A 23,614-nucleotide genomic window follows, 5' to 3' on the forward strand; every position below is an offset into this window, starting at 1 on the left:
TGTCATAATATTTTTTTATAAGTTTTTTTTACAATTTTTTTTTAATAAAACTTTTTTTATATACCCATTCTCCAGTTGACGTTCTGTTGCGAAACAAAATTGTAAACTCGAGATATACGATGGTTCGTATCTCGCATTTTAAGTTAACTGTAAACCAATTATTTCACTGATTTATTTATCAATAATGTTCTGATTTCTTCCAAGCAACTATTAATTGTCTATAATACACGAGTTTATTTCTTGAAAGTGTGTTTCGCGTCTGCCATAACACTATAAATAATTAAACAGCCCGCTTGGCGATAAAAATTTAAACAAACCAAAAAAATTCAAAACAAAACAACAAACAAGTAATTGCAACAGACAGTAACAATAACAATTAAATTACGTTATTATATGAGGAAACAAAAACAAATGTAGCAAGATGAAAAAGCTATGAAACGCACACAAATATTTAGAGAGAAAAAATAAAAACAACGGCGGAGAATGCAGACAGGCGAAAAGCAAAAAAAAAACAAAAAACAACATTAAACTTAAATAAATAAATGCCTAGTCAACAACAGTTCAGCCACCAACAAACGCAATAACAACAACAGCGCATAGCGCATAGCGCAAAAAAGCCAAGTAGCAGTCATTGCAAAATTCGAGTACCGTTTGTGGGCTGGGACGGGGCGGTGAGGCGCCCGTGCGAAGGGGTTAAGGTATTTTTTGTTTTGTCTGCCCACAGCTGCGGTGCTACGCCGACTCTGCGGGGCACCGTCCAATATAAGTACATATAATAGTATGTAGCCGTGTGCAATGTCCGGCTGGCTGTCTGGCTGCATGTCTGACCGTTGGTTGGCAGGCCTTAGCCGCGCCGCTGGTGGTTGACCGTCGACTGGCTGGCTTCTAGGCCATGGCGTATAGGTGCGCGCGGGTAGGGAAAGCAAAAAACAACCAGCCAAGTAAAGTAAAACAAAATAGGAACTCGCAACGCATAGGAAAACAAACAAATACGAAAAACGAAACACGAAACGCGAGCACCTCCTGCAGCCAAGTGGGCGCAGCGCTGGTGCTAGACTCTCTCACGACAGTGAGGTTATGTGGTCAACTACAAGCTCCAAACAGCGGCAACGTGATTATGCGCATACTTTTTTCTACATACTTAAAGGCATTAAATTAGTTGCGAAAAAACTTACTTATTCATGCGCTGCTGTCCTAAAGGAATTTTATTTCATTGCCTCATAGCATACCTGAAATTAATAACTCTCCCTATAGACACGATATACATATGTATGTACATGTATGCTTGCGTAAGTGTGTGCTCATAATTCGCCTGTTATTTATTTTTGGAATTTTCGTTTTATTTTTAATTCAATTTAGTAGACGTTTTCTCATTTCAATTTTCGAAAAAGTTTTTCATTCATGAATTTTTGGTCACTCGCCATAGGTGCTATATGGTGGGCAGTGTTGTCTGACGTTTGAGTTTATTTTATTATTTCATTTCGTTTCGTATTGACTTTTGTTGTTGTTATTACGGAACGAAAATGCTGTGGATTTATCTTTCGTGCCAATATTTGGGCGAAAATTATTTTATTATATTTTTTTGTGATTTTGCAGTTGCCAAAAGAATTTGTGCGCTTTATGAGATTTATTTAAAATATGGTATCGTAGATGTCGCTCGCTATATATACATACATACTTACATATCGTCAGTTCAAATGCAACACAATAAATCATCAAAAAATATTTAAAATCGTTGTCATATTTAATAAGCACTATATAACCGTTTTTTGTAACCAAAACTCAAACTTTGTTTCAATATGAGTGTATGATAACCCATAACCAATATATATCCTTTTCGTAACCAAAACTCAAATTTTGTTTCAAAAACTATCGTTTTTTCCTTCGCCTGTAAACTTATGAAAAGCGTTGTTACGTTATTTTGCATTTTAGGTGACGATATGTACATATAATATATTGTGTAATAGTAGCTCTGCAGCATACTTTGCCCCAAAATATTTTACGAAACAATAAAAAATATAATTAGTTTTTGAAAGTAAAATATTTTAAACGTTTCATCTGATGATTGAAATATTTAAAACCCTAAGCCCCTTGTCTAGCCATAAATAAGATTATTTGTTGCCGCTGCAAACCCTAAAATGTTGTCTCTTCGAAACCGAATAAGCTGTAAACACCTCGGCTGCTACATAAATACATAAATACAATCGCATTTGCGTCAATTACCGGGATCATACCCATGTGTCTTCTTTAAGTTTTCGTGGTATCTCTAGGTGTTTGCTTTAATTTTATTTTTTAGTTCTTTTCTATTTATATTTTAGACTTTTTATACATTGTTTCGCTTGGCAATACGCCAACTGAGGCGACTGCAGCGTCAGCATGCTGTCTGCCCGGCTGAAGTGGTGAAAAATGTACAAAAATCGGGCAAAAAAAATTGAAAACAAAAACCTTCCAACAAAGTGACTATTCTGTAGAGATGGCGGTACAAACAAGTGCACATACATACATAGGTACATATAAACAACCACGCATGTAATACAGTTGCCAGACAAACAAATAGAAAGTCAAAAACCCACAAGATGTCTACAACAAAAGACACATGCTCATATCTGAAAACACACACATACAAACAGACATACATACGTACACAAGTAGGATACTTAAATGCGATGGCGGAGACGCTGTCAGTCAGACAGGCAAGCAGGAATAGTAATAACCGACAAACAGTATTGCAGTCACAGTCACCAACGCCGGCGACGTCGTCTTCTCAGACACTCAGTCTGCCCGGCTAGAAAAATTGTAGAAAAAATGCGCAAATAAAAGAAAATAAAATCTTTAGGAAACGTGTTCTTCTCATTCGCTGCATTTTGACTTGTATTTGTGCATGCTTACATGCACTGCAAGCATGTGTTCGCATATACATAAGTGTGTATATACATATATTTCCCATACATAGGGATGTAACAAACGCTTGAGAGCGCCAAGTGTGCCTTACTATTTGTCCTTTTTATTATACTTCGAGCGTGACTGTTGGCAGGAAAGGCCGGAGCAGGCTTCGACGCTTGCGAGTCTTTCACCTAAAATGGGGTTAGACAGTTTCGTGATTGAAATAAAAATCACTTATTACAGGAGTGCCAAATAAGCCTCTTATTGCAAGCATGGGATCAAAATTTGAAATCACCTCTACAGATACTATTTAATGCTTAGGCTGTAACTACAACTAATTAATTGACAGTGTTTATGGTTGACAAATGTCATTGCAAAAGGCGGCTTTTCTGTCCCTCAGGAATAATCTTATGTAAAGCTGTTAAGCGTTTTCGTAAATCTAGCTTTTGTCGCCGAACAGCTGTCAGACTTAAATGACGACAGCAAAGTTGATGTTTAATATTTGAAGATTATATAAAATCAATATATTCCATACATACATTTACTTCTCAAATTTAGTTGTATTCGACCTTAACAATATTTTTTAATATAACAGTTTTTTCTTCTTCTTTATTCCAGATGCTATCGGTACAGACTGCCGGCTACGCGGGAATGGAGCGGCTCGGCGTTCCGACCCGCACCACACTTAACTCACCACCTGACGACAGGTAATAAGACAATGCAAACACACATATATGCACACACACATACACAGACTTGAGTGACAGGCGTTAAACTAACATATTATATGTACCTTCTGCTTCTTCTCCCTTTCATTCTGACAGAGGGCAATATAGCTGTAGAATGCGCGTGGAGACACTGCCGGCGCGAGACATTTTAGTACGTAGCGAAACTGTGATCCGTAGCAACAACACAAGCGGCGGTTGTACGAGCGCTTGTATGACCACTGCCAATAGTAGTGGCAATAAGAGTCAGCAACAGCAGCAACAACTATTAAATCAAGAGCATCACAATCAACATTCCCACCATCATCAACAGCAACAGCATCATCACCAATACCAACAACAACACTATCAACACCACCATAACCAGCAACAACATTACCAGCGCATGTCAACGCAACAACAAGAACAACAACAGCAGCAGCAGCAATCGGCGTGCAGCAGCGCAAGTAGCACGCGTAATGGCAACATGCCCGCACGCAGCACAACAACAAGTATTAGCAACAGCAATAGCAGCAGCAATTTCATGCGCGGTGGCATCGAGGCGGCTACGCTCAAGTACGGTAGCATGGGCAGCGGGAGCGGTGGCGCCGGCGGCGGCTATGGCAGCAGCATATCGGGCAGTTCCTGTGGCAGCAATAGTTCCTGCAATAGTCACAGCATTGACCATCATCTGCACTATCAGCAAGCGAAACAGCCGAAGCAGCAGCGCACGCCACGTTGCCCACACCACGTGCCGCTCCCGGATAGCGAATGGGGTCAGGATCGCAGCATGCAACTACGCGCAAGCTATCAGGTTGGTTTCGGTGCATTCGCTTATACACAAAACACTATTTAACCGCGATTTTTCTCCTCACCCACAGCAATCTGAATTAACGCGTTCCTACATCAAACCTCCGCCGAATAAAACCATTAAAGACGTTCCAGAACAATCATCCTACAATTTTAATGCGCTGTCAGCGCTTAGCGGCTCCAACATAACGCTATACGCGACGCCCGCGACGTCGACAGCAGCACAGCCACATCCACCAAAATCAAAGCCAAACGTGATCACAAAGCTTTTTTCGCGCAAAAGCTCACCCAAATCGCCCACAGCGCTCGCATCATCATCCTCTTCCACGTCGGCGTGCTCCTCACTGCCCACGTCCGCGTCTATAACGTCCATGCCCGCATCGACATCGTCCTCAACGTCATCGATAGCGTCCGCAACTGGTGGCGCAGCCCTGGCAGCGGCAGCTCTATCGTCTGCCTCATCATCATCCGCTACGCCATCGGCACTCGCTTCGACACCCCTGGCATCAATGCCCATATCGACCGCGTCATCGCTAAAGACGACCGCCTGCAGTTACGGCGCCAGCTCATTGCAAGCGTCCACACCACCTTCCATAACGGCCGGTCTTGCGACCAGCACCCAACTACTGACCACCATCGGCGTCTCGTCCACAGCCACACCCGCCTCCATCGAGCGCATACCAACGCCGCCACTTTCGGTGACTGTGCCCATTGGTGGCTACCATCACCTGCACCACCATCTCCAGCATCATCACCACCAACAGCAACAACAGCAGCAGCGCTTACACCAACAGCAGCAGCAAATATTATTAGACAGCATTGTGGCCGAAAGCGCCACGCCCACAACATTGTTGCAATCGCTGAAGAGCAGCAGCTGCAATTTGGCTACCGCCGGCGCCGCGGAGCGCAACAGCAGCCGCAGCAGTCTGGTCGCCATGGACTGCTATCCGCTGACCGCCGCGGCGTCGGGCGGCATGACGCCACGTTCGCGCACACCAACAACCCCGGCGAACAACAACAATTGCAATTGCAATAGCAAAGACTGTAACACGTGTACGCCGAACGCAACCACATAGCGGCGTGTGGCTGCCGTTGCAGGCACCACACTTGATGGCATCGAAATCGCGAAGATGGCATAGTGTGGTTGTGGGGCAGGAGAAGTAGATAAAAGACACGGGTACGGCGCAGCGTGAACAAGTTGTGCATTAACTAGCAACAAATTCCTGTATGCGTATGCCTAGGGACCAAGGGGGAAATACATAGTCTAAGTCGCTGCAATATGTTGCACATACACACTTACGTCGTATGTACAGCAGTTATGTAAATCTAATTAATTTGAGCATGGAACTACTTTAACGCTGGTTTCACATGAACTTTGTATTCACATCATTTCCAAACGCAGCAGTACGGCACAAGGGAAAAACGAAAAGGCGAAATGAAAAATGAAAAATGAAAAATGCATAAACGCACCGCGGTACATACATACATATACAAATACACTTGAGAGTGCTAGGTTCTTGCGCCAAAAGCGTTCTGCCGGCTGAGATTTAAAACAAAATTATTTATGAATTCGCTTAAGCTAAATATGTTTGCGATTATTCGATGCCTAAAGTAATTTTAAGCCAATAGTTTATATTGTATTTATTAAATTAATTTTTTAGTATTCAAAATTTATTTTAGCCAATTAAACGAAAATTGATTTCGGCGCCAAAAAGTCAATCATAGCAATTGTCTTTGATTATTAGTAAATTATATTAAAATGATTATTTATTTAGGAATAATGCTGGCAGAACACTGGGCGAAAAAGTATTCACACTGCGAATTTATTCATTCTCAGCCTCCCTGCCTTGAATACTGTTGTGTTTTTAAACGATTTTAATTTGTAAAGATTAATCTAAAATAAATTACAATTTAAGTCAATCAGATAAGTGTAAATAATCTAAATATTAGCATAGGTAATAAATATACTAGCCTTGTCCGTACTACATATAGGTAGACATACTATTTGTATGTAGTGTAAGTGAGGAGAAGAAATTATATAAAGGATAAATGGATTTTTAATTAGTCTAAAATAGCGGAAAATAGCTGTAAATGGATAATTAAATAAAATAAACTGAATTAAATATGCTATATATTAAATATATGCAGATCTGTAATATTAATTTCAACAAGCAGTTAGCAAAAATAAACTCTAAAATTTTTAAATAATCAATTGTTTTTTATTAAATTTATTAATTTTTTTTTTTAATAACGACCGTAAAAATATAATTCGTATGAGCAAATTTGAGGTAATCTTAGGGGTTATATACAGTTAGAATGCCGAAAAAAGAGAATTTTTCAAATTTTTTTCTGTGAAAACTTTCAAATTTAGTCATCCAAAAATTTGAATGAATATTATGGTATATTTTAACAGTATGTCAAGACTTTGTACTAGTAAAATTATTTATTTGGAAAGCAAATACAGCTGACCTCTGGGAGCTCCTCTCAAAAAAGACGTTCCGCGGTGAACACTGCATCTTTGAACTGGATCCTCTGAAATTAAAAAACCAAACAGATTTCGTTTAAGTAATGTTTAATCTAGTAATCGAAGTCGGAGGAATAAGTTTGACAAAATGGCGGTTTCTCAAAACAAAAGTCGATTTTTGAGCAAAAGTTTATATGTTTATAAAAATTTAAATTGTTTATAAAAAAATATTTATCGGTGAGAAAAAATTTTCGTTGAATTTCTGAAAAACATATCTAAAACGATCGTGTTACTATTTGAGACTATTCGGTATAGGGTTTTCGAGTAATGTTGGTCACCGATTTTGAAAACCGCTTAAAGTATAGAATGCACTTCCAAGCACTCTGAAATGCCTTTCAAATTTGCGTGCAACTACGAAAATATTCGCCAGAACAATGTGAATTAAGAAAATAAATTTAAAAAAATCGATTTTTGGAAAATTCTAACTGTATAGAGCCCCTTAACTATATTTCTAAACATCTTAATAATAAAATTTCTGTAAACATATGTAACTGTTACTCTATCTTTTTCAAAATTTGAATGAGTTTACACGTTTTTTTATTAAAAAGTGAAGCATTCGGAAATTATAAATTTCAATATAATTTTATAACAATATAATTTTTTTTTAATTTTTTTGTTTTAAATTGAATTCTAGACAAAGAATTTATACAATTTTTTTTTTTTTTTCAAATTGAATTTAACATAAAACAATTGAATTTTGAAAACAGATTTGCTTGTTCGGAATAAACGTAACTTTGTTTTGTCTACCAAATATTAATCTTGTTCACTAACAAACGAATTTTAATATTTCTAACGGCATATGAATTCAAGTGTTCGCAGTTAAAGAAATCGTGAACTGCTATGATTGAAAATACCGTTCTTTATTTCCACCCTCATTTGCGACATGCTCTTCGCTTTTTGCCAAATATCTATACGAATGGTTTCAAAAATTGCGTCGAACGATCAATTATAGTTAAAATAAAGATTAAATATTTAGCGAAAATTATCATAATTGAACTTATTTAATTTTAAATAAAAAGTATATCAAAATGAAAACTACAAAAAAAATGTATGCCAGTTTCGTTTTAAGAGTTTGAGGCAGACAACATATAATTTATTACTCTTGGTAAAAAGATTATGAAATTTTATATAAAAATACTAAGTTTAGCTATTAATGTGATACAAATTCAGTTAACTAAATTTTAACGAAATAATTTTTGGCACCGTTAATAAAACGTTTTCGAAGTTGGCAGCATTACCTTAAAAAAAAGAAACTAATGCAAATTTCGCAAAAGAAAAAATTTTGTATTAGGAAATATCATTAGTTCTTCTTGATGTCTAATAAAAATAATAGCACTACGAAGCCAGAATTGCATAACCACAAAAGAAAAAAATTTATGAGATATATTATATCTACTAAAAACTTGGAGCATGAGGCTAGATCTTTGAGGAGAGAATTCAAAAAATCATTAAAAAATAAAATAAAATACACAACAAAATAAAAAACCTTAGACATCAAAAGATAGTCATTTTGGGACAAAAACCAAACTAGTGCAAGCCCAAACCTAAAAAGTAAGCCAAAACCGGTATAAAAACTCATGGCCACTAAGTAAAAAAAACATGCATGTGGCTTGAAAAAACAATACTTAAAACTGTATGTGTCTACTAGCAAACAAAAAAAGATTGTACTCACAATTGCTTAGATGGCATTATGCTATCAACTTATCGCGAAATATCCACTCTAAAGCATATTCAACCAACATTTTCGTTTAAAACCGAATAAGTAAAAGTTTGTATATACCCTATTCATACTTATCTATCCAACACTCCAAACATTAGAAAGCAATAGCAAAAATATTGTTTGAAATATAACTGAACAACGACAACCGCAATCTTTAATGCATATAACTGTACATGTATTTGTACTAATATGCCAATTGATCACTACGCGACGCCTTTGTTAAAACTCCAACGAACAATAAAAAAATTGGCTTGTTTTGATTTAAAATTATTTTTTATTTTTTTGAGTTTACATAGTCAAAGCTAATATGAAAAAATAGAAGCACATACTTCGTTATGACAAATACAGTTTCGTTTATCCACTCCAGCTGTCAAGTGTGAAAGATTATAAATATAAAGATAAAGCTGTCTTATAAAAGCACGGTTATCTTCAAGAGACCCAAGCAGGATGTTTTTAACGAAGTAATCCTCAATGACGCCTGTACCGTTTAAAAAGCTATTGGGGGGTTAACATTTATTTATTATGACGCAGTTGATTCTATTTTTCCTAAAATTTTATATTTTATTGGTTTTAATGACTTTTTACTTATGTAGTTATATACAAATACAGTTTTTGATTGATGGTTTTGAGTGTTTATTTATAGCGATTTAGAATGTTTTTGTAACCCATCACCACTAGATGTATCCCAAAGTGGGACATGCATCAGAAAGTATTAATTCATTTTTTTATAATTTGTCATCACGGATATTATCACGAAATTGACATCCGACGTTCTGGAATATACAACTTTCAATACCTTCTTTTCCGTTTATCTGGAAATACAAACATCTGTAATTATAATGAACTTTAATGTGGGCAAAAAATAGTAAGACTTTTTAATTTAAATTTTGCGTGAACACCCATTTGTAGAAGTATTTTTTTCCTAAGTTGTTTTGACTATCAGCGAGATCTGTGCCAATGTCGCATCAAAATAATCATTAGTGTTTAGTTATACGCTTGTCTTTCTGAAGAAGCTCCATTAAATTTTGTATGTGGAATCAAATTTATGTTGCCAAAACGCTCAGAATGCTGAAAATACCTTCGGTACAAATTATTCAAACTCCATGACGACCATCAACATGAACTGATGATCAAGACGACAGTAAAATAAAGGAATTGGTGCTTGAGAATAGACAACTAACAGGCGGAGATCTTACTGGCTTCACTGGAATATCGGAGGGATCAGTGAAAATCACTTTGAAAGATAATTTGGGCCTAAAGAAAGTGAAAGTACGATTTGTTCCAAAATCAATCATTTTTTTTGTTTTAAACAGCGTTAAAAACTGTGAAACAATGCGTTCCGACTACCAGAATGTCATGAAACTTATTATGACTGCAGAGGAGTCTTGGACGTATGTTTACGACCTGGAAACAGACCATCAATCGGCCGAAAGCCGAAAAAACCACGTCAAAGAGAGTCTAAAAGGAAGGTCTGTAAACAACGTTCTTCGATTACCGAAATGTGCTTCACGCCGAAGTCCTTTCGACTGCTCAGACTGTTAACAAAAGAAACTATTTGAGTGTATGCGTCGTTTGTTGTCCGGAATGGTACCGTCATCTCTTTGATTTTGCACCACGGCAATGCATGATCGTATACTGCATTGATTATTCGTGTTTTTTTCGCCAAATTTTCAATTAATATCGCACCACAACGACCGTATTCACCTGATTTAGCTCCGTGTGACTTCGGGCAAACTGAAACTGTCGCTGTGCGAAAACTGTTTTGAGTCAATTGAAGACATTGAAGGCTAATTCGGATATTGACTTTAACAACTGATCCGAGGATTGGAAAAAACGTTGACGCAAGTTTATTGTTATCAAAGGGGATGATTTGAGGGGGACGACATAGATTTTGAAGAGGAATTTAAAAAATTTTTGATTATGGAGAAAATCTTACTATTTTTTGCCCACTCGATAGCTTTTGTAAATTTCCATCATATATAATAATATTGTTGTCAATGAAGAGCGTAAAAGAAGTTGATTTCAAATTTTGAACCTAATTTAAACTACCTCCATTAATAATTAAGTAAACGAATGTGTTGCAAATAAAAAGTGCAACAACAAAGTAAGTAAATATTTATACATATAAATTTTCCTTTACAATAACACTAAGTAAATATATACTTGTATGTAAGAATAACAAGAAATAATAAATAAAACTGTTGATTAAACCACAAGGGCCACCACGAAGAATGGTCGGGTGTTAAAGGAGAAACAATCATTTTCTATTTTAAGAAGGAAATCGAAATTTTACGAACCTTTATGTATGCGATATTTGAATTTAAGCAACTGATATTTAGTAAACGCGAGTCATTGGCGTCGATCAGTGCAGGCAAGTCACAGAGGCAGGCTTTTTGCCGCGACCAGCAAGCCAAAACAGCTGTCTGAGAAGGTTCCAAGCGTCGACTGATATTTTAATGTTTGAAGTTGGAAAAAAAGTAATCTAAATTAATTTAATTAAATTACAGCTAAGTTAAAGTAAATTCCATAAGAATGTAAATAGTTCGTAGTACAGAGAAGCCAGTCGGGAAACCATTTATAAAATGCGGACGGAGCGGGTTGTTGGGTGTTAAATTGTAACGAAAGCATAAGAGCCGGCCGCCACTTTTCACGGCACAACACAGATGTGTAGATGTTTACAAGTGAAGAATGCGAAAATGTTAAAAATGAAACATTTTTAAATCAACTCAATAAAATCAAAATTGAATGCAATAAATAATTTTAAATAAAAAACAAAAAATGCTAATGAAATTAAAGGAAATTCAAGGCATTAAGTAAAATATAAAAATAGTAAAAATTATACAGCGAAAAACGTGAAACAATTGCTACACGCAAAGACAGCAGCCGATAAGGTGGCTGAGAAAAATCATATTCTAAACACAATTATTTCGGCGCAAAGCGCAAACCTTCCAACTAATAATAAAAAATTAATTAACAAATTGAGAAGTAAAACAAAAATAAATGTAAATATTATATTTGTAGAGCATAGACTTTTTCAGTTGAACGCGATTTTTTCTCATGGAAAATTCTTGCTCTGAGCAGAATTTAGTTTTAAATTTATTGAAACGAAGAGAAAACATTGAAAATACCGCTTACAATCCGCCCTTAATCGAAATACAATCTTCTGGCTTTTAGCATTTTCATTTCCAATTCAATCTAAAAACAACTCAGTCACTCAGATCAGCGCATTACCGCATAAACTCCGTAAGCGTTGGAAACTAAAAACAAAAAATATTAGCAAAATTTTTAAAAAATATCACAAACCGTGGAGGAACTGACGTATAGAATATATAAATATGTTAGCATGTAGTATTTGCAGTCGTAGATTGCAGACAGTTGTGTGTATAAAAATATTAACTACTTATTATTATTGTTGTTGTCGAATATTGAAAAACAAAGTAAATTAATGAAATAAACTGAAAATGTAAAAACTAATACAAAATGTAAATTAGATATATGGAAAACCTTAAATCTATATACATTCAGAAATCAATATATTTAATTATATAATGAAAAGCATGCAGTAATTGAAAAGCATAAGTAACCGCCAGATCTCCGATGTCCGCTCGGAGTTTCAACCAAAAAAAAAACATTCAAATTCTAGTGAAGTGAAAAATAAATTAAATAAAGACTCGAAAATTTAAAAACAATATATAATATATATATAAATATAAATATGAATGTGCTTACATTATTTGTTTTCATTCATAAATTTCTAAATGTAAGTAAATGTAATTAGTCCACAAAGAGGAACTTCGATTATGTGCTAAGAATTATATTAATATCGTTATTCCAACTAGAGTTGGCCACGATAATGTTGAAATGTGGTGGTCCTACTGTTATGTTTACAGCGAGAAGTCGTCCGAAGTCCCCGAGCCCTGATAACATTATATCGGCGCAACAACAGCGGACGGTTAAGGTGTCAAGCAGCCTACGCGAACTGTGTGAGATTAGACCATGTTCTGATGGCCCGGTAACTGGTCAAGATGATGTTTATATCGATGGCCGAGATTTTGAGTCCATTAGCCTTTCCTTGTTTCTGTTAAAACGGTGGAAAGACTCATGGATCTGTACATTAACAGCAGAATACAGAAGGGTAAACATGCCTTTATCGAAGACAGATTGGTTAACACTGCTTTGCACGATGTGTTATGGCGATAGGGATCCCTTATGCTCCAGTAAGGAATATGCTGTAGCTTCCTTTTTCGTCGAACGCACAGGAGGCGGTAGTTAAAGCCCTTGAATAATTTGGGAATCGAACTTCAAGCACCTCATTTACAATATTTTTTGGTTATGGCGGAGCGGGAGTAGCATGATGGAGTGGTTTCCTTACTGTTTTCCCTACTGCTTTTAATCTTGGTATTTAACGACCTAATTAAAAAACTCGAGGAGCGAGGTCATCATATCACAGTCTATGCTGACGACATTATCCTCACTTTTAAAAGAAAAATTCTAAATACCATCTACAAACTAACCGATTGGTATGTCAACAAGGTATCTAACTGAACGGATAAAGCCGCTTAATAAAACTGAAATGGCTTTATTTCCTAGGAGGAATAAAATCTCAGATAAGCCTCTCCCCTAATTTGGAGGCTCACGCCTTCAACCTGGAGGTAAGGCAAGATACCTAGAGCTCAATCTTGATAAATAGCATTCATGAAGATCAAACATTGAGGAAAGAATAGGGAAGACATCGGATGCCTAATATTTCTGTAGAGAAGCCATTCGTTGCTCACTTACCGAGGACATGTGGATTGGAGAAGTCGCTGAAGAAGAGGCGCAGTGAGCTTTTTTTCGGATTGGTAAAGGAGTACATTTTTTTCACTATAATTAACATCAAGATACCTCCTCATCAGACTTGTTCAAGTGTCTGGTCATAAAAACAATCGAACTCTTTGAATAAAGAATAAAAAGCAAATCCGTTTTTTAACAAGACTCGTTCCCTTTTTATACCCTGAACAGCGTAAATATATTAGGAGTGCTACGAATTTTAAAACAGCTAAAGAAAACGTTGGATACTATTTAATAATATATTTGCATCTTCTCTCCAAGAAGCTGTTGATTGTTTTTTTACCCAAATTCTCCAACTAACGCTTTTACATGCATTTAATCCCTCAGGGACTGGTTCATTGATTGGGAGGGGCACTAATCGTTTGAAGACTTATTGAATTTCTTAGTGGAATAAAGCAAATTTTACTTTTAAAACTAGGTTTTCTCAGTCTGACATTACACAACAAAAAAAATGTGTTTATTTAAAATTTTGAATTTCATTTGTGACAATCGTTTGAAAATATCGGTTTTTTTTATTATCAAAACAGCAATTTTACCTAGTAGTAGTTCCGTCGGTCAAATATCGTTTTCTGTCAAATTGGTGGAGCTTTTTTATGCACACATACGTAGACGATTTCTACAAATTTTTTATTTTTTAAATTTGACTGTTTTGGTTGCATGAAACAAACTAAAATCGCGTAAAGTATTAGCAGCTAAGGCAACCAAAATAAATAAAACGCTGCCGTGGGCAACAATCGGTGCAAAAACAACAAACCATTGAAATAACTGTTTATTTACTATACGCCTGTCGGCTCATTTAGCAGCGAGAGTAACCACATAACGGCAACGTACTTTTGGAAATATACTTTCTGATGGATCCCGCTAAGCATCTAGGAATCGGGTGAGTAGTTAAAAGTCGAAATTTCGAGATATTAAAAGGCTACCACATATACACTCAAAATTCGATAGGAAAGAGCAGGTGAGAATAGAGCATTTGGCGCGTCGCAATTTCGAGAAGAAATGGGCTAAACTCGGTGATGAAAAGTTGAACAGGTTCTACAATCAAAACGAGGTCAATCAACAGTTGCAGGATATACTGAGAAACAAAGGTTTGTAAATTGTTGGCCATAAATAATATAAATTATGCTGATTTTGTGCTCATAATCTAGAGCTGTGCCCTTACAAATATACGGGTAATGGTGACTCATATTTCGTCTCACCGGACATGTACAACTCATTGCTAGCGAAATGTCGTTGCGGTCGTAAGCGCAGTGAAACACACATTTTAAAATGCCTGCAAAAAGCGGAAAATCCAAACAGTCAGCGAGCAACGTCAGCCGATGTCAGTAAATCGGCGCAGTCTCAGAGTTCTGAAAATGCATGCCAACCAACGGCGGACAGAAGCAAAAGTGCGGTCAACACCTCTTTTCCAAGAACCTCAAACTGTTCGTATACCTTGGTTAGGGAAATGCTTCATTTGTTGCTTTTCAAATATTTTCACAATTTCAATTTTCCATATGGATTAAACTAAAATATATGTTATATAAAAACAGTGCTTACTATAAGAAATTTCACTTCTACGTCATTTAATAGTTATGTATTGGTTATATAATATATTTGAAAAGTTGCAAATAGCGTTCACCCTAATATGCCAATAATTCTAACATCTTCAAAATAACTAAACACTTTTCCATTTACTACAGCGTTAATTGGTTATCAAAAACGTCCTTCCAGCTACAAACAGTGGGAGAATTCAATGAAACACATATCACCGATTGCCACTATGCCTCAACCACGGCTGACTGCCACTTCGTATAATATTCTTCACATTGCCTAAGTGATTAAAACAAGTACCCGTTATAACTATAAAAACTTAATTTTTAACTTTTGCAAAAAACCCTCTTTTTTATAATATTAAACATCTCATTAGATCTATAAATGCAATTTTCCACTTAATTTTCGCGTTTATGGGAACATTTCTCTCCACAGCAATTCAATAAGAAAAATATGAAATATGAATTTAATGAATAAACATTTATTCTTAATAATCAGATTTACATTTCATTTAAGCATTATCCAAAATCATATTCCTTCGATCTTTGTCTGGCAAATGTACTATCTACGATGGTCGTGTGAAATTCGGAGAAACTTTCCGCATCGGCTCCGAAAACAGAATGTCAACGTGTTTATAGTTCCTATCTTCTTCTTCTTTACAGGCAGCGCGCCTGTCGTTTCTGATGTTCGTTATTTGGCGCCAATTGGAGGTGCCAAGTTCAGCCATGTCCTTCTGCACCTGATCTCTCCAACTGAGTGGAGGGCTTGTTCTGCTTCTACCAGTGGAAACCCAATGTATACTTTCAAAGCTGAAGTGTTCTCAGCCAAACGAAAAGCATGATCTAGCCAGCGTACCCAATGTCTCTTGATTCGCAAAAGTACATAAATCTTCCGCATAACCTTTACCTCGAATTATCCTAACGCCAACTCATCAGATCATGTCATTGTTCATATTCATTGCACTATATCGCAGCACGGGAATAGTAAACGACTTGCAGAGTTTCGTCTTTTTGCCTCCTCAGTCCAAAGTGGGACCTGTTGGCGAAAGTGATTCTGCGTTGGATTTCAAGCCTAAGATTGTTGGAGTTAATGCTGGTTCCAAGGTAGACGAAATTATCTACGACTATCGCCAGTGACGTTAGAGCAAATCCGGGAATGCGATGACTGTTTGATGGCAGGAGATATTTTGTTTCCTTCTCGTTCCCAACTAAACACATAAGCTTCGCATCCTTATCCAGTCTTGAAAAGACATAATTAACGATGCGGTTGTTGAGGCGTACGCTACTAGCTGTACACTCTTATGGAAGATTTTACCTTCTTTATTTAGCTCTGCAGTATTATCTTCTCCATCAATAAATTTAAGAAGTCAAACGTTAGGGAATCTCTTTGCTGAAACTTCCCTTAGCATCGAATCGGAGGGGGTTCTTCCTGATCCTGATGGAGCTTTGGGTGTGGCACATCGTCAATTTTCGCTGCAGTCAATAGTACGTAATCCAGTTCTAATGACCTGGCCAACTCTTTTGGTCCTACAGAGGAGCGCTGTGTTAGCTCAAACTGTAAATTTCATTTTTTTATCATTCTATTCTAAGCCTATCTACTTGATTTTCAATCAGTCCAAAACGAATGGTATCAATATCTGCCTCTCGATAGTCATTGCGGCAGTTCCTTGTCTTTGTAAAGAAAAAAGGAGATTTCCTGAGACTTCCACAAAGCTTTCAAAATGAACATCTGCCAGATAGGTTCAGCCGTTTCAGGTTGTTATCGTGATCAACGAGTAGCAATTAATTTACTATATAAACCTTACTATGAAATTTAAATGATTTGTGTATGAAATTGCTGTTTCTAATGAACTGTATTAAAATCTTAATAATCTTTACATTTATTAAACTGTATAAATATATACATATATACACATATGTATACATGTATAAGCTATGAATACTGAGCCAAGTTCAAGTTGAGATACTGAGATGAGATGCTATCGGAGTTAACTTGAGTGGCAGTGGACTTTCTCTGATGCAAGCTTAAAAGAGCGCACGGCATATCTATTTAAATGAAACAAATGAAAATGCGTGTATAATATGTCTCCTAACTTGTATCTTTATTTCTAGTTGGCTCGGCAGTTAAATCTCGTTCGAGTGTCTTTTCAGCTTGCTCTTTCAACTCACCAAGCAAAATGTTACTTATGCACAGGGGAGCACTGAGCAGCAAAACAGTCGAGCAAAGCTTATGGACGTGTGAAGATTTGGAGACAACCTGGCATTATTATAATTGAGCTAAAATAAAATGTTGTTTACAAATAGTTGCTGTCTTTACGCAGGTTTGTGCTGAATAATGAAATAAAAACCAAATATTTAGTTATTGAATTGTGAAATCTGCCTTAATTATCATGCAGTGGTGTTAATGTTAACCGTCCCAACATACAGCGCGCCCACCGAGCAGCGCAGAGTGGCATTCAGCAGCAAACAACGAGCGAGGCGTCAAATTTTCTCTAACTTCGGTGGCGACAAACCTTTCTTCACACCAGTGGACTTTATTTTTGGACCAAAGCCCTTTCCGCGACCGCAGTGGGGACGCCCCGGTCCAGGCGAGCCGCTGATTTTTAGCAATGATAGGAGAGAAGCACCCACCAGCACAACAACTACCACACCATCACCATCTAACGGTCAAGAAGCAAACAACATTGCTGCACCAAACGTCGTTTTCATTAACAATCAACCCATTGTTGCAACCATAGTACCGTTTACAGCGCCGACGACGGCTTCGCCCCAATTCTTGAACTGTTTTGGCAGCTGCCCCACCACTTCCGAGTACAATCCGATATGTGCGAGTAATCAGCAGCAATATCAGAATCCGCAGAAGTTCGACTGTGCGCGGCAATGCGGTGCAGGTGAGTGAGTCACTCTCGGCGATTTATGCATTTATGCGTGTACGATTAAATTACGCACTTTGTGCAATGCATGCATGTGCATGTGTAATTATATAATATTTAAATAAATGAACAAGATCTTATCAAATAAGCACATGTCATCAAATTAAACGAACCGAACCTGTTGTGCGAGCCTGCTGCTGCCTTACCTTGGGCATTCTTTTGTGTTGTCATTGAGATTGTACTTTAAACCACACCATCAATTCGCATGCTGCACTTTCGCACGAAGACCTCCAAGCCACGCATGGGTTCAAGTCACGTTCATTGTATGTATTTTGTTTGTGTGTTCAGCGCGTGATTACCGCGTGTTGTTTCAGGGATTCCAAGTCGATCAAAGCACTATTTGATACACTAATATACGTTAAAATGGGGCGCCTGAAAACCTGTATATCGCTTGACTTGTGTTACGAGTATAATGCTAATAAGGAACAGAAGCTCAGAACTGTCAATGAAATCATTATTTGACTCATACAAATCTACAGCAAACTTACTATTAATGTCAATAGTTACCAATAATCTCATAATTGTGTTTTATCTCTGCAGATATCCAGATTGTACGGCGTGGCGCTTGCGAAGGTCTCTTTCCAATGCAACGTGGGTAACTTCAATGCAATACAATGAGGATACCTGGGTATAAATGTATATCTATTCATATGGTGTGTATATTTCTATGCTACTTTGGGAGCTACCGAACTGATTTGCCGTACAATTTCCCTCTCTAACTGTTTACAGAGTGATAGCTCTTTCGTTGATAATAATTTGTTTTAAATATTCAGCGTTCTTGTTATATACGCCAACAGTCAATAAAAATGGTGATACCCGTTTTTTATATACATATATATATATATATTTTTTTTTCTTGTCGAAAAGTAAACTTATATTTGAATTTTTAGTTAAATCTTTTCAGAATTAAACTGGTTTGCTATTCACGAATCATATTTTGGTAAAGTAGTTGAGAATATTAAAAGAGATACTGGTGAAGGTGTGCGCATATGGGTATGTCAGAGGGGCTGAGATAATTTTTGAGACCATTATTTGTTTTCAATTTCTATTTATTTACGGATTGGTAAGTAAAAGTAAATCCAACGGTGTGGAATATCTTTTTTAAAAAACATTTAATTGAATAAGTAGAACATGAGCAACAAATAAGACCTGAAATTCTATAATCGTGCATTACAAATTGCTGATATATAAAAAAGAATTAAAAAAAAATATTTTACATAGAAATTATCGGAATGCAGTCATTAAAAATACCATATCGAATCTCTTTCTAGAAACTCCGTTATTTCAAATTTAGATTAGATTAAGTTAGTCTGGTAGCTTGGTCCGGTAGCTTAATGAGCCGCACCACTGAGTATTCTATTCCCCACCTATCGAATGCCATTAGGAACTTTATATAACTGTGTAGTTCCGATATGAATTTTTACACATGATTTGATCAATACCGTTTTATTTTCCTTGCCATGTTCTAAGATAATCCGTTTTTGGGTCACAGCCGTACACCACTCTTGGCTGCCCTACATTCCAAGACACTGGCCATTATACGATATTTCGAGTTTAACTGCATGCACCATTGTTTTTTAGCGGCAAGTTCTGTGATATGTGACTCAATTAAATACGTATCTTAATATTATTTTGATGAATGAAGAAAAAAGGCATAGCCCTTTTTTGGATCATATTACCATATCTTCAAATTGAGTTACTAAGATTCAATGCTTTGCAATAGCCAAAAAATTAATAAAACATTTAGTTGCAAAATGGGTTCTATTTTTTTCGTTATATTATTCTAAATGTTGGCCTCAAGCGTCTCGAGCATTGCTTGTTGATTGGCGTATACCTTTGATTTAATATGCCCCCAGAGAAAGTAATCTAGAGGCGTTTTAACGAAAGATCTAGGGGACCATTTGACTGGGCCATTTCTCGAATTTAACGAGTCTCCAAACTTGCACGCATTGTGTCCATGTTTATGTTGGAAGTAGACATCATCATCAAATACCGCGCCAAATCATCAACCAACATTGTGTTATAACAATCGCTATTGATGGTGACGGCATTTCCTGTTTCATTTCGAAAGAAATAAGGCCCAATGATGTCGCCATACCACAATCTCTACCAAACGGTAATTTTTAGAGGATGCAATTGTTTTCCCTGAACCACACGAGAATTTACATATCTCACCCCAATTGGGACCATTCTGTTTATTAACGAAGCCATTAAGCCAGAAATGAGCCTTATCTGGGAAGATGATTTTTCGATGAATGTGAATTTGTCCAACAACTCGAATTTGCGTAATAATGTGGAGCAATTTCCAAGCGTTCTAACAAAGTGAAACGTGATATGCTGAAATGGAGAACCTTACAGCTATTTCAATAGGAGAAAAATTGTGCATTTGTTTCATTTTTACAAAAAGCAAAGCGCATCTCTTGTTGAATAATATTGCGTAGCTCACTTTGATTTCTGGGTTTCCTCGCTACAACTGCTCGTTTTATAATACTCCAAAGATTTTCTTTCGATTCCGAAAAGTGTGTTTCGGGTCGATGTCGCATTGAAATATCCGCGACAAAGACAAATTGCCAAAACAATCTTCAAAGTTTCTTTGTACTTTTGGCCCGTGAACTTTCCATCAATTTTTACTTTTGGAATCAATCCGAGCATAACTGTGTCCTGAAAATGATTTACTAGGAAAAAAAAAATATTGTAGAAAATAAATACGGAAATGACTCTAAAAGTGTTTAGACTTAGGAAGTAAAACAACCCCAAACCATCACTGACGAGCCATAGTTTCTTTCGTTTGCGGAAATGATGTACAGCAAACCATTTCCAAATCGCTCCAAACTACCATTTTCCAATTTTTGTATCACGGCGACATTACTTTTTAGCAAATTTAATACCTTTTACAATGTTTTTTTTTCGACATTTGATTTTGGTCTTGCAATTCGTTCATGGCACTTATTTTCTACCAAGCGCCGTCTCACAGTTTTAAATCAAATTTTTATTTAACGAACTGCACTATAAAAATACATAATTCTTCTTTGGAGGATGGAGTTATGTGTTGAAGTTAACGCAAGTGAGGAAAGTTCTCTGAGTGCCATTCACCTGAGAGTGGCCAAAAACGATTCTTTTACATACGGCTCAAGCAGTTCACGACTTGCGCTTTTAGACCAAGTAACCTCTGGATATGTATTTCATAACATTAAGAACTACATCCGTAATAAAGGCAGTTTTTAAATAAATACAACTTTGTAGTTACTTGCTCTATAGATACGTTCGTTATATTATATATAATGGCCAGCTTATATACTTAAACTTGTTTTCGCCGACCAGAAGCAAAATCCCCGAGGCTTATCGCATATGCATCCTCAATTATGGGCGTACACACACCCGTAAAAGTTGAATTTATTTGTAAAGCTCTAATAATCGCCTGGGGAATTATTATAAAATAAACAAAAATAATTCCATCGCGTACAAATATTGAAAGAGATAAGAGATTAATAGCAAAATCTGAAAGCAGACATAAACAATTTGCGAGATACGAAGGCATACACGCTCAACAAACAAAAACTTATTTAAAGTTAAAATTAAAAAAATATATATTCAATATTCGCTGGATTGTATAAAAAAAAGAAAGTCTTGGGGACTTTTAAAAATGTTCGAAAATGAAAAAAAGCTAAATTATAAATGAAAATTGCATTTTCACTCACTTCTTAGATTAATTTATTATTATTCCTGAAGAAGAGATTTCACTACAACATCAAAATATAACAAGATAAATAAATATAAGTACATACATACGTAATTAAGTAAATAAATGTGCTAAGAACGCCGATGACAGCGTAATAGATAAGAAGCCGACATGTATTACCCTGATGGAAAGCTTTATGGGCAATTCCCCCCGGTACTTTTCCCATGTTCCATCACACATGAGTCATGAAGGAGCCTGTAAACCCGCTCTTTTGATTTTATGTAACGCTCACAGCGCGCTGAATAGTGTTAACCATGAACTGACGGGGGCTTCCCAAAAATATTACGATCGTGAACAGTCTATGCCAGCTTGACAGCTTTCACATTGGCTAAATGCCTAATGGCTCGTTCCTTAGCCAAAAGTGTAACCATCAAGCTCAAGATTTATGTATATGAACACTGAAAAACTAACCGTTACTCGGGGACTAAATTAAATTGCGATTTTCATGCCGAAAGTATTTGAATACTGCCACCTTGGAAGCTTCAAAATTGATGAACGTGATACTAAAATATTAGATTTCCCTATCGGGTAGTTGCTTGTCTATGGATTTAGGCATTTACGTATATTTGTAATCTAAAATCATTATAATTAAAAAAGCGCTGATTAGAGCACAAAAATATTTTAGTAGTTATCAGCATTCCGCACACATTGGCTGCGAGTTGCTTCTTTCAAAAATTAATCCAAGATGAAGATTTCAAACGAATTTAGAATTGTTGTGGGTATGTGTTGTAACCTATGTACATCCTTGTATACTGCATTAGGAGAGTTTTGAAAACGTGTTGCATTTGTGTAATAATTTGAATACCAATCGTAGCTTTATTTCCGTCTAGGGGTGCCGAAAACAAGTTGGTGCTTTCCTACTTTCTTATTTTTGTTAAAATCTTTGACTCAGGAAAAATTCTCTCGCTTCCGAGATTAACTGGTGTTGTAAAATAAAAATGGATATTACTCTAAAAGTGTTTGAAGATATTCGTCAAATGTTCTCATAAGATTCCTTCAAAAAGCAAATATTAGCACTAAGTCTCAGTAATGTTGTTAGAGTGTGAGCCCAATTGGTTTCAGCGATTTATAACGATAACACCTTTTTATTCATTGCAGCATTTTTCTGCGTTTGTTTGATTTACCACATAGAAGGTCTCCCACAACCGCAATACGGTTCGTCACGGCATCATTACAATTCCACGGCGTGGAACAATAGCGGACGGCATAATGCAACACATCAAGGACCCAACCATCTGATTGGTCATCAAAATCACACCAATCCTAATAACAGGCAATCACATCACCGACCCGGAAGCCCATGGCAAAACAATCATCATTCAAATCGAAGAAACTGGACGCAACATATCCCAATCAGCCCGCAACCAGTTAGCAACAACGGTGGTGGGCAATTTGCTCCCATCAATTCCGGTTGGGTGGCGCCAAGCAACTCAGCAAACTCTACAAATTGGAAAGGCGGTGTAAGCAACATTAGCGCTAACAGAGAGTTCATACCACAGGTGAATAATGGATCCAATTCATATCCCACTTGGCATGCCGGCCTTCCTGGTAGTACTCTGATAGCTGGAACCCATACCGAAAACACATTTCCTCTATCCAATAGTGCTGGCAATCGGGGTATTGGGTCCAACTTAGGTCCACAACTGACACCGTTAGCTGGTAGTGACTCTGGACACCAAAATACAGCCGGTTGGAATCTCCCGAGTGGAAAACTTAATGGAACTTATAGCGCACATCCCTACGGAAAACTATTTGCTTGAAATAATATCCAGTTCATACGTTTCTAACAATAAAAAATTAAAGCTGTATTACTAGCACCCAATTTTATTCTCGTTCCACGCTGGACATATGGTTGATATGTCAAGGCCGATTCTGGATAAGTAAAAGTTTAATCTGCTGCAGTATCCAGAACGAAGTTGCACAGGCATCACTTTCGATT

At 36.7% G+C, this 23,614-nt stretch overlaps 4 protein-coding genes across 5 annotated transcripts in view; all 4 read left to right on the forward strand.

The window, feature by feature from the left end:
- LOC108978142 (platelet binding protein GspB) overlaps positions 1-6,540 on the forward strand; it is a 158,980-nt gene extending 152,440 nt beyond the window's left edge. Inside the window, exons 4-6 of the mRNA XM_018948280.1 lie at positions 3,502-3,590; positions 3,708-4,401; positions 4,469-6,540. Coding sequence (XP_018803825.1) covers positions 3,502-3,590; positions 3,708-4,401; positions 4,469-5,473 — 1,788 coding nt within the window. The 3' untranslated portion in view covers positions 5,474-6,540. The remainder of the gene's footprint in view (positions 1-3,501; positions 3,591-3,707; positions 4,402-4,468) is intronic.
- A 7,433-nt stretch (positions 6,541-13,973) lies between these two features.
- Positions 13,974-15,364, forward strand: LOC108978143. Its single transcript, XM_018948281.1, has 4 exons — positions 13,974-14,351; positions 14,420-14,559; positions 14,620-14,895; positions 15,154-15,364. The coding sequence occupies exons 1-4, from the start codon at positions 14,323-14,325 to the stop codon at positions 15,285-15,287; spliced, it is 579 nt and encodes a 192-aa protein (XP_018803826.1). The 5' UTR covers positions 13,974-14,322; the 3' UTR covers positions 15,288-15,364.
- A 1,508-nt stretch (positions 15,365-16,872) lies between these two features.
- LOC108978118 lies at positions 16,873-18,776 on the forward strand. Of its 2 annotated transcripts, XR_001994083.1 has the most exons (4): positions 16,873-17,324; positions 17,400-17,894; positions 18,477-18,589; positions 18,666-18,776. XR_001994083.1 is itself a non-coding variant. In XM_018948243.1 (3 exons), the coding sequence occupies exons 1-3, from the start codon at positions 17,291-17,293 to the stop codon at positions 18,533-18,535; spliced, it is 588 nt and encodes a 195-aa protein (XP_018803788.1). In that variant the 5' UTR covers positions 16,873-17,290; the 3' UTR covers positions 18,536-18,776. The 2 variants fall into 2 exon arrangements, 1 of the variants encoding a protein (XP_018803788.1); XM_018948243.1 differs by having other exon boundaries at positions 18,477-18,776.
- A 3,512-nt stretch (positions 18,777-22,288) lies between these two features.
- Positions 22,289-23,492, forward strand: LOC108978120 (GATA zinc finger domain-containing protein 14-like). Its single transcript, XM_018948245.1, has 2 exons — positions 22,289-22,394; positions 22,774-23,492. The coding sequence occupies exons 1-2, from the start codon at positions 22,361-22,363 to the stop codon at positions 23,433-23,435; spliced, it is 696 nt and encodes a 231-aa protein (XP_018803790.1). The 5' UTR covers positions 22,289-22,360; the 3' UTR covers positions 23,436-23,492.
- The last annotated feature ends 122 nt before the right edge of the window (positions 23,493-23,614 follow it).

This window comes from Bactrocera latifrons, unplaced genomic scaffold (genome assembly GCF_001853355.1).
Source record: "Bactrocera latifrons isolate USDA-ARS-PBARC rearing strain unplaced genomic scaffold, ASM185335v1 scaffold_118, whole genome shotgun sequence".
Classification (NCBI taxonomy): Eukaryota; Metazoa; Arthropoda; class Insecta; order Diptera; family Tephritidae; genus Bactrocera; species Bactrocera latifrons.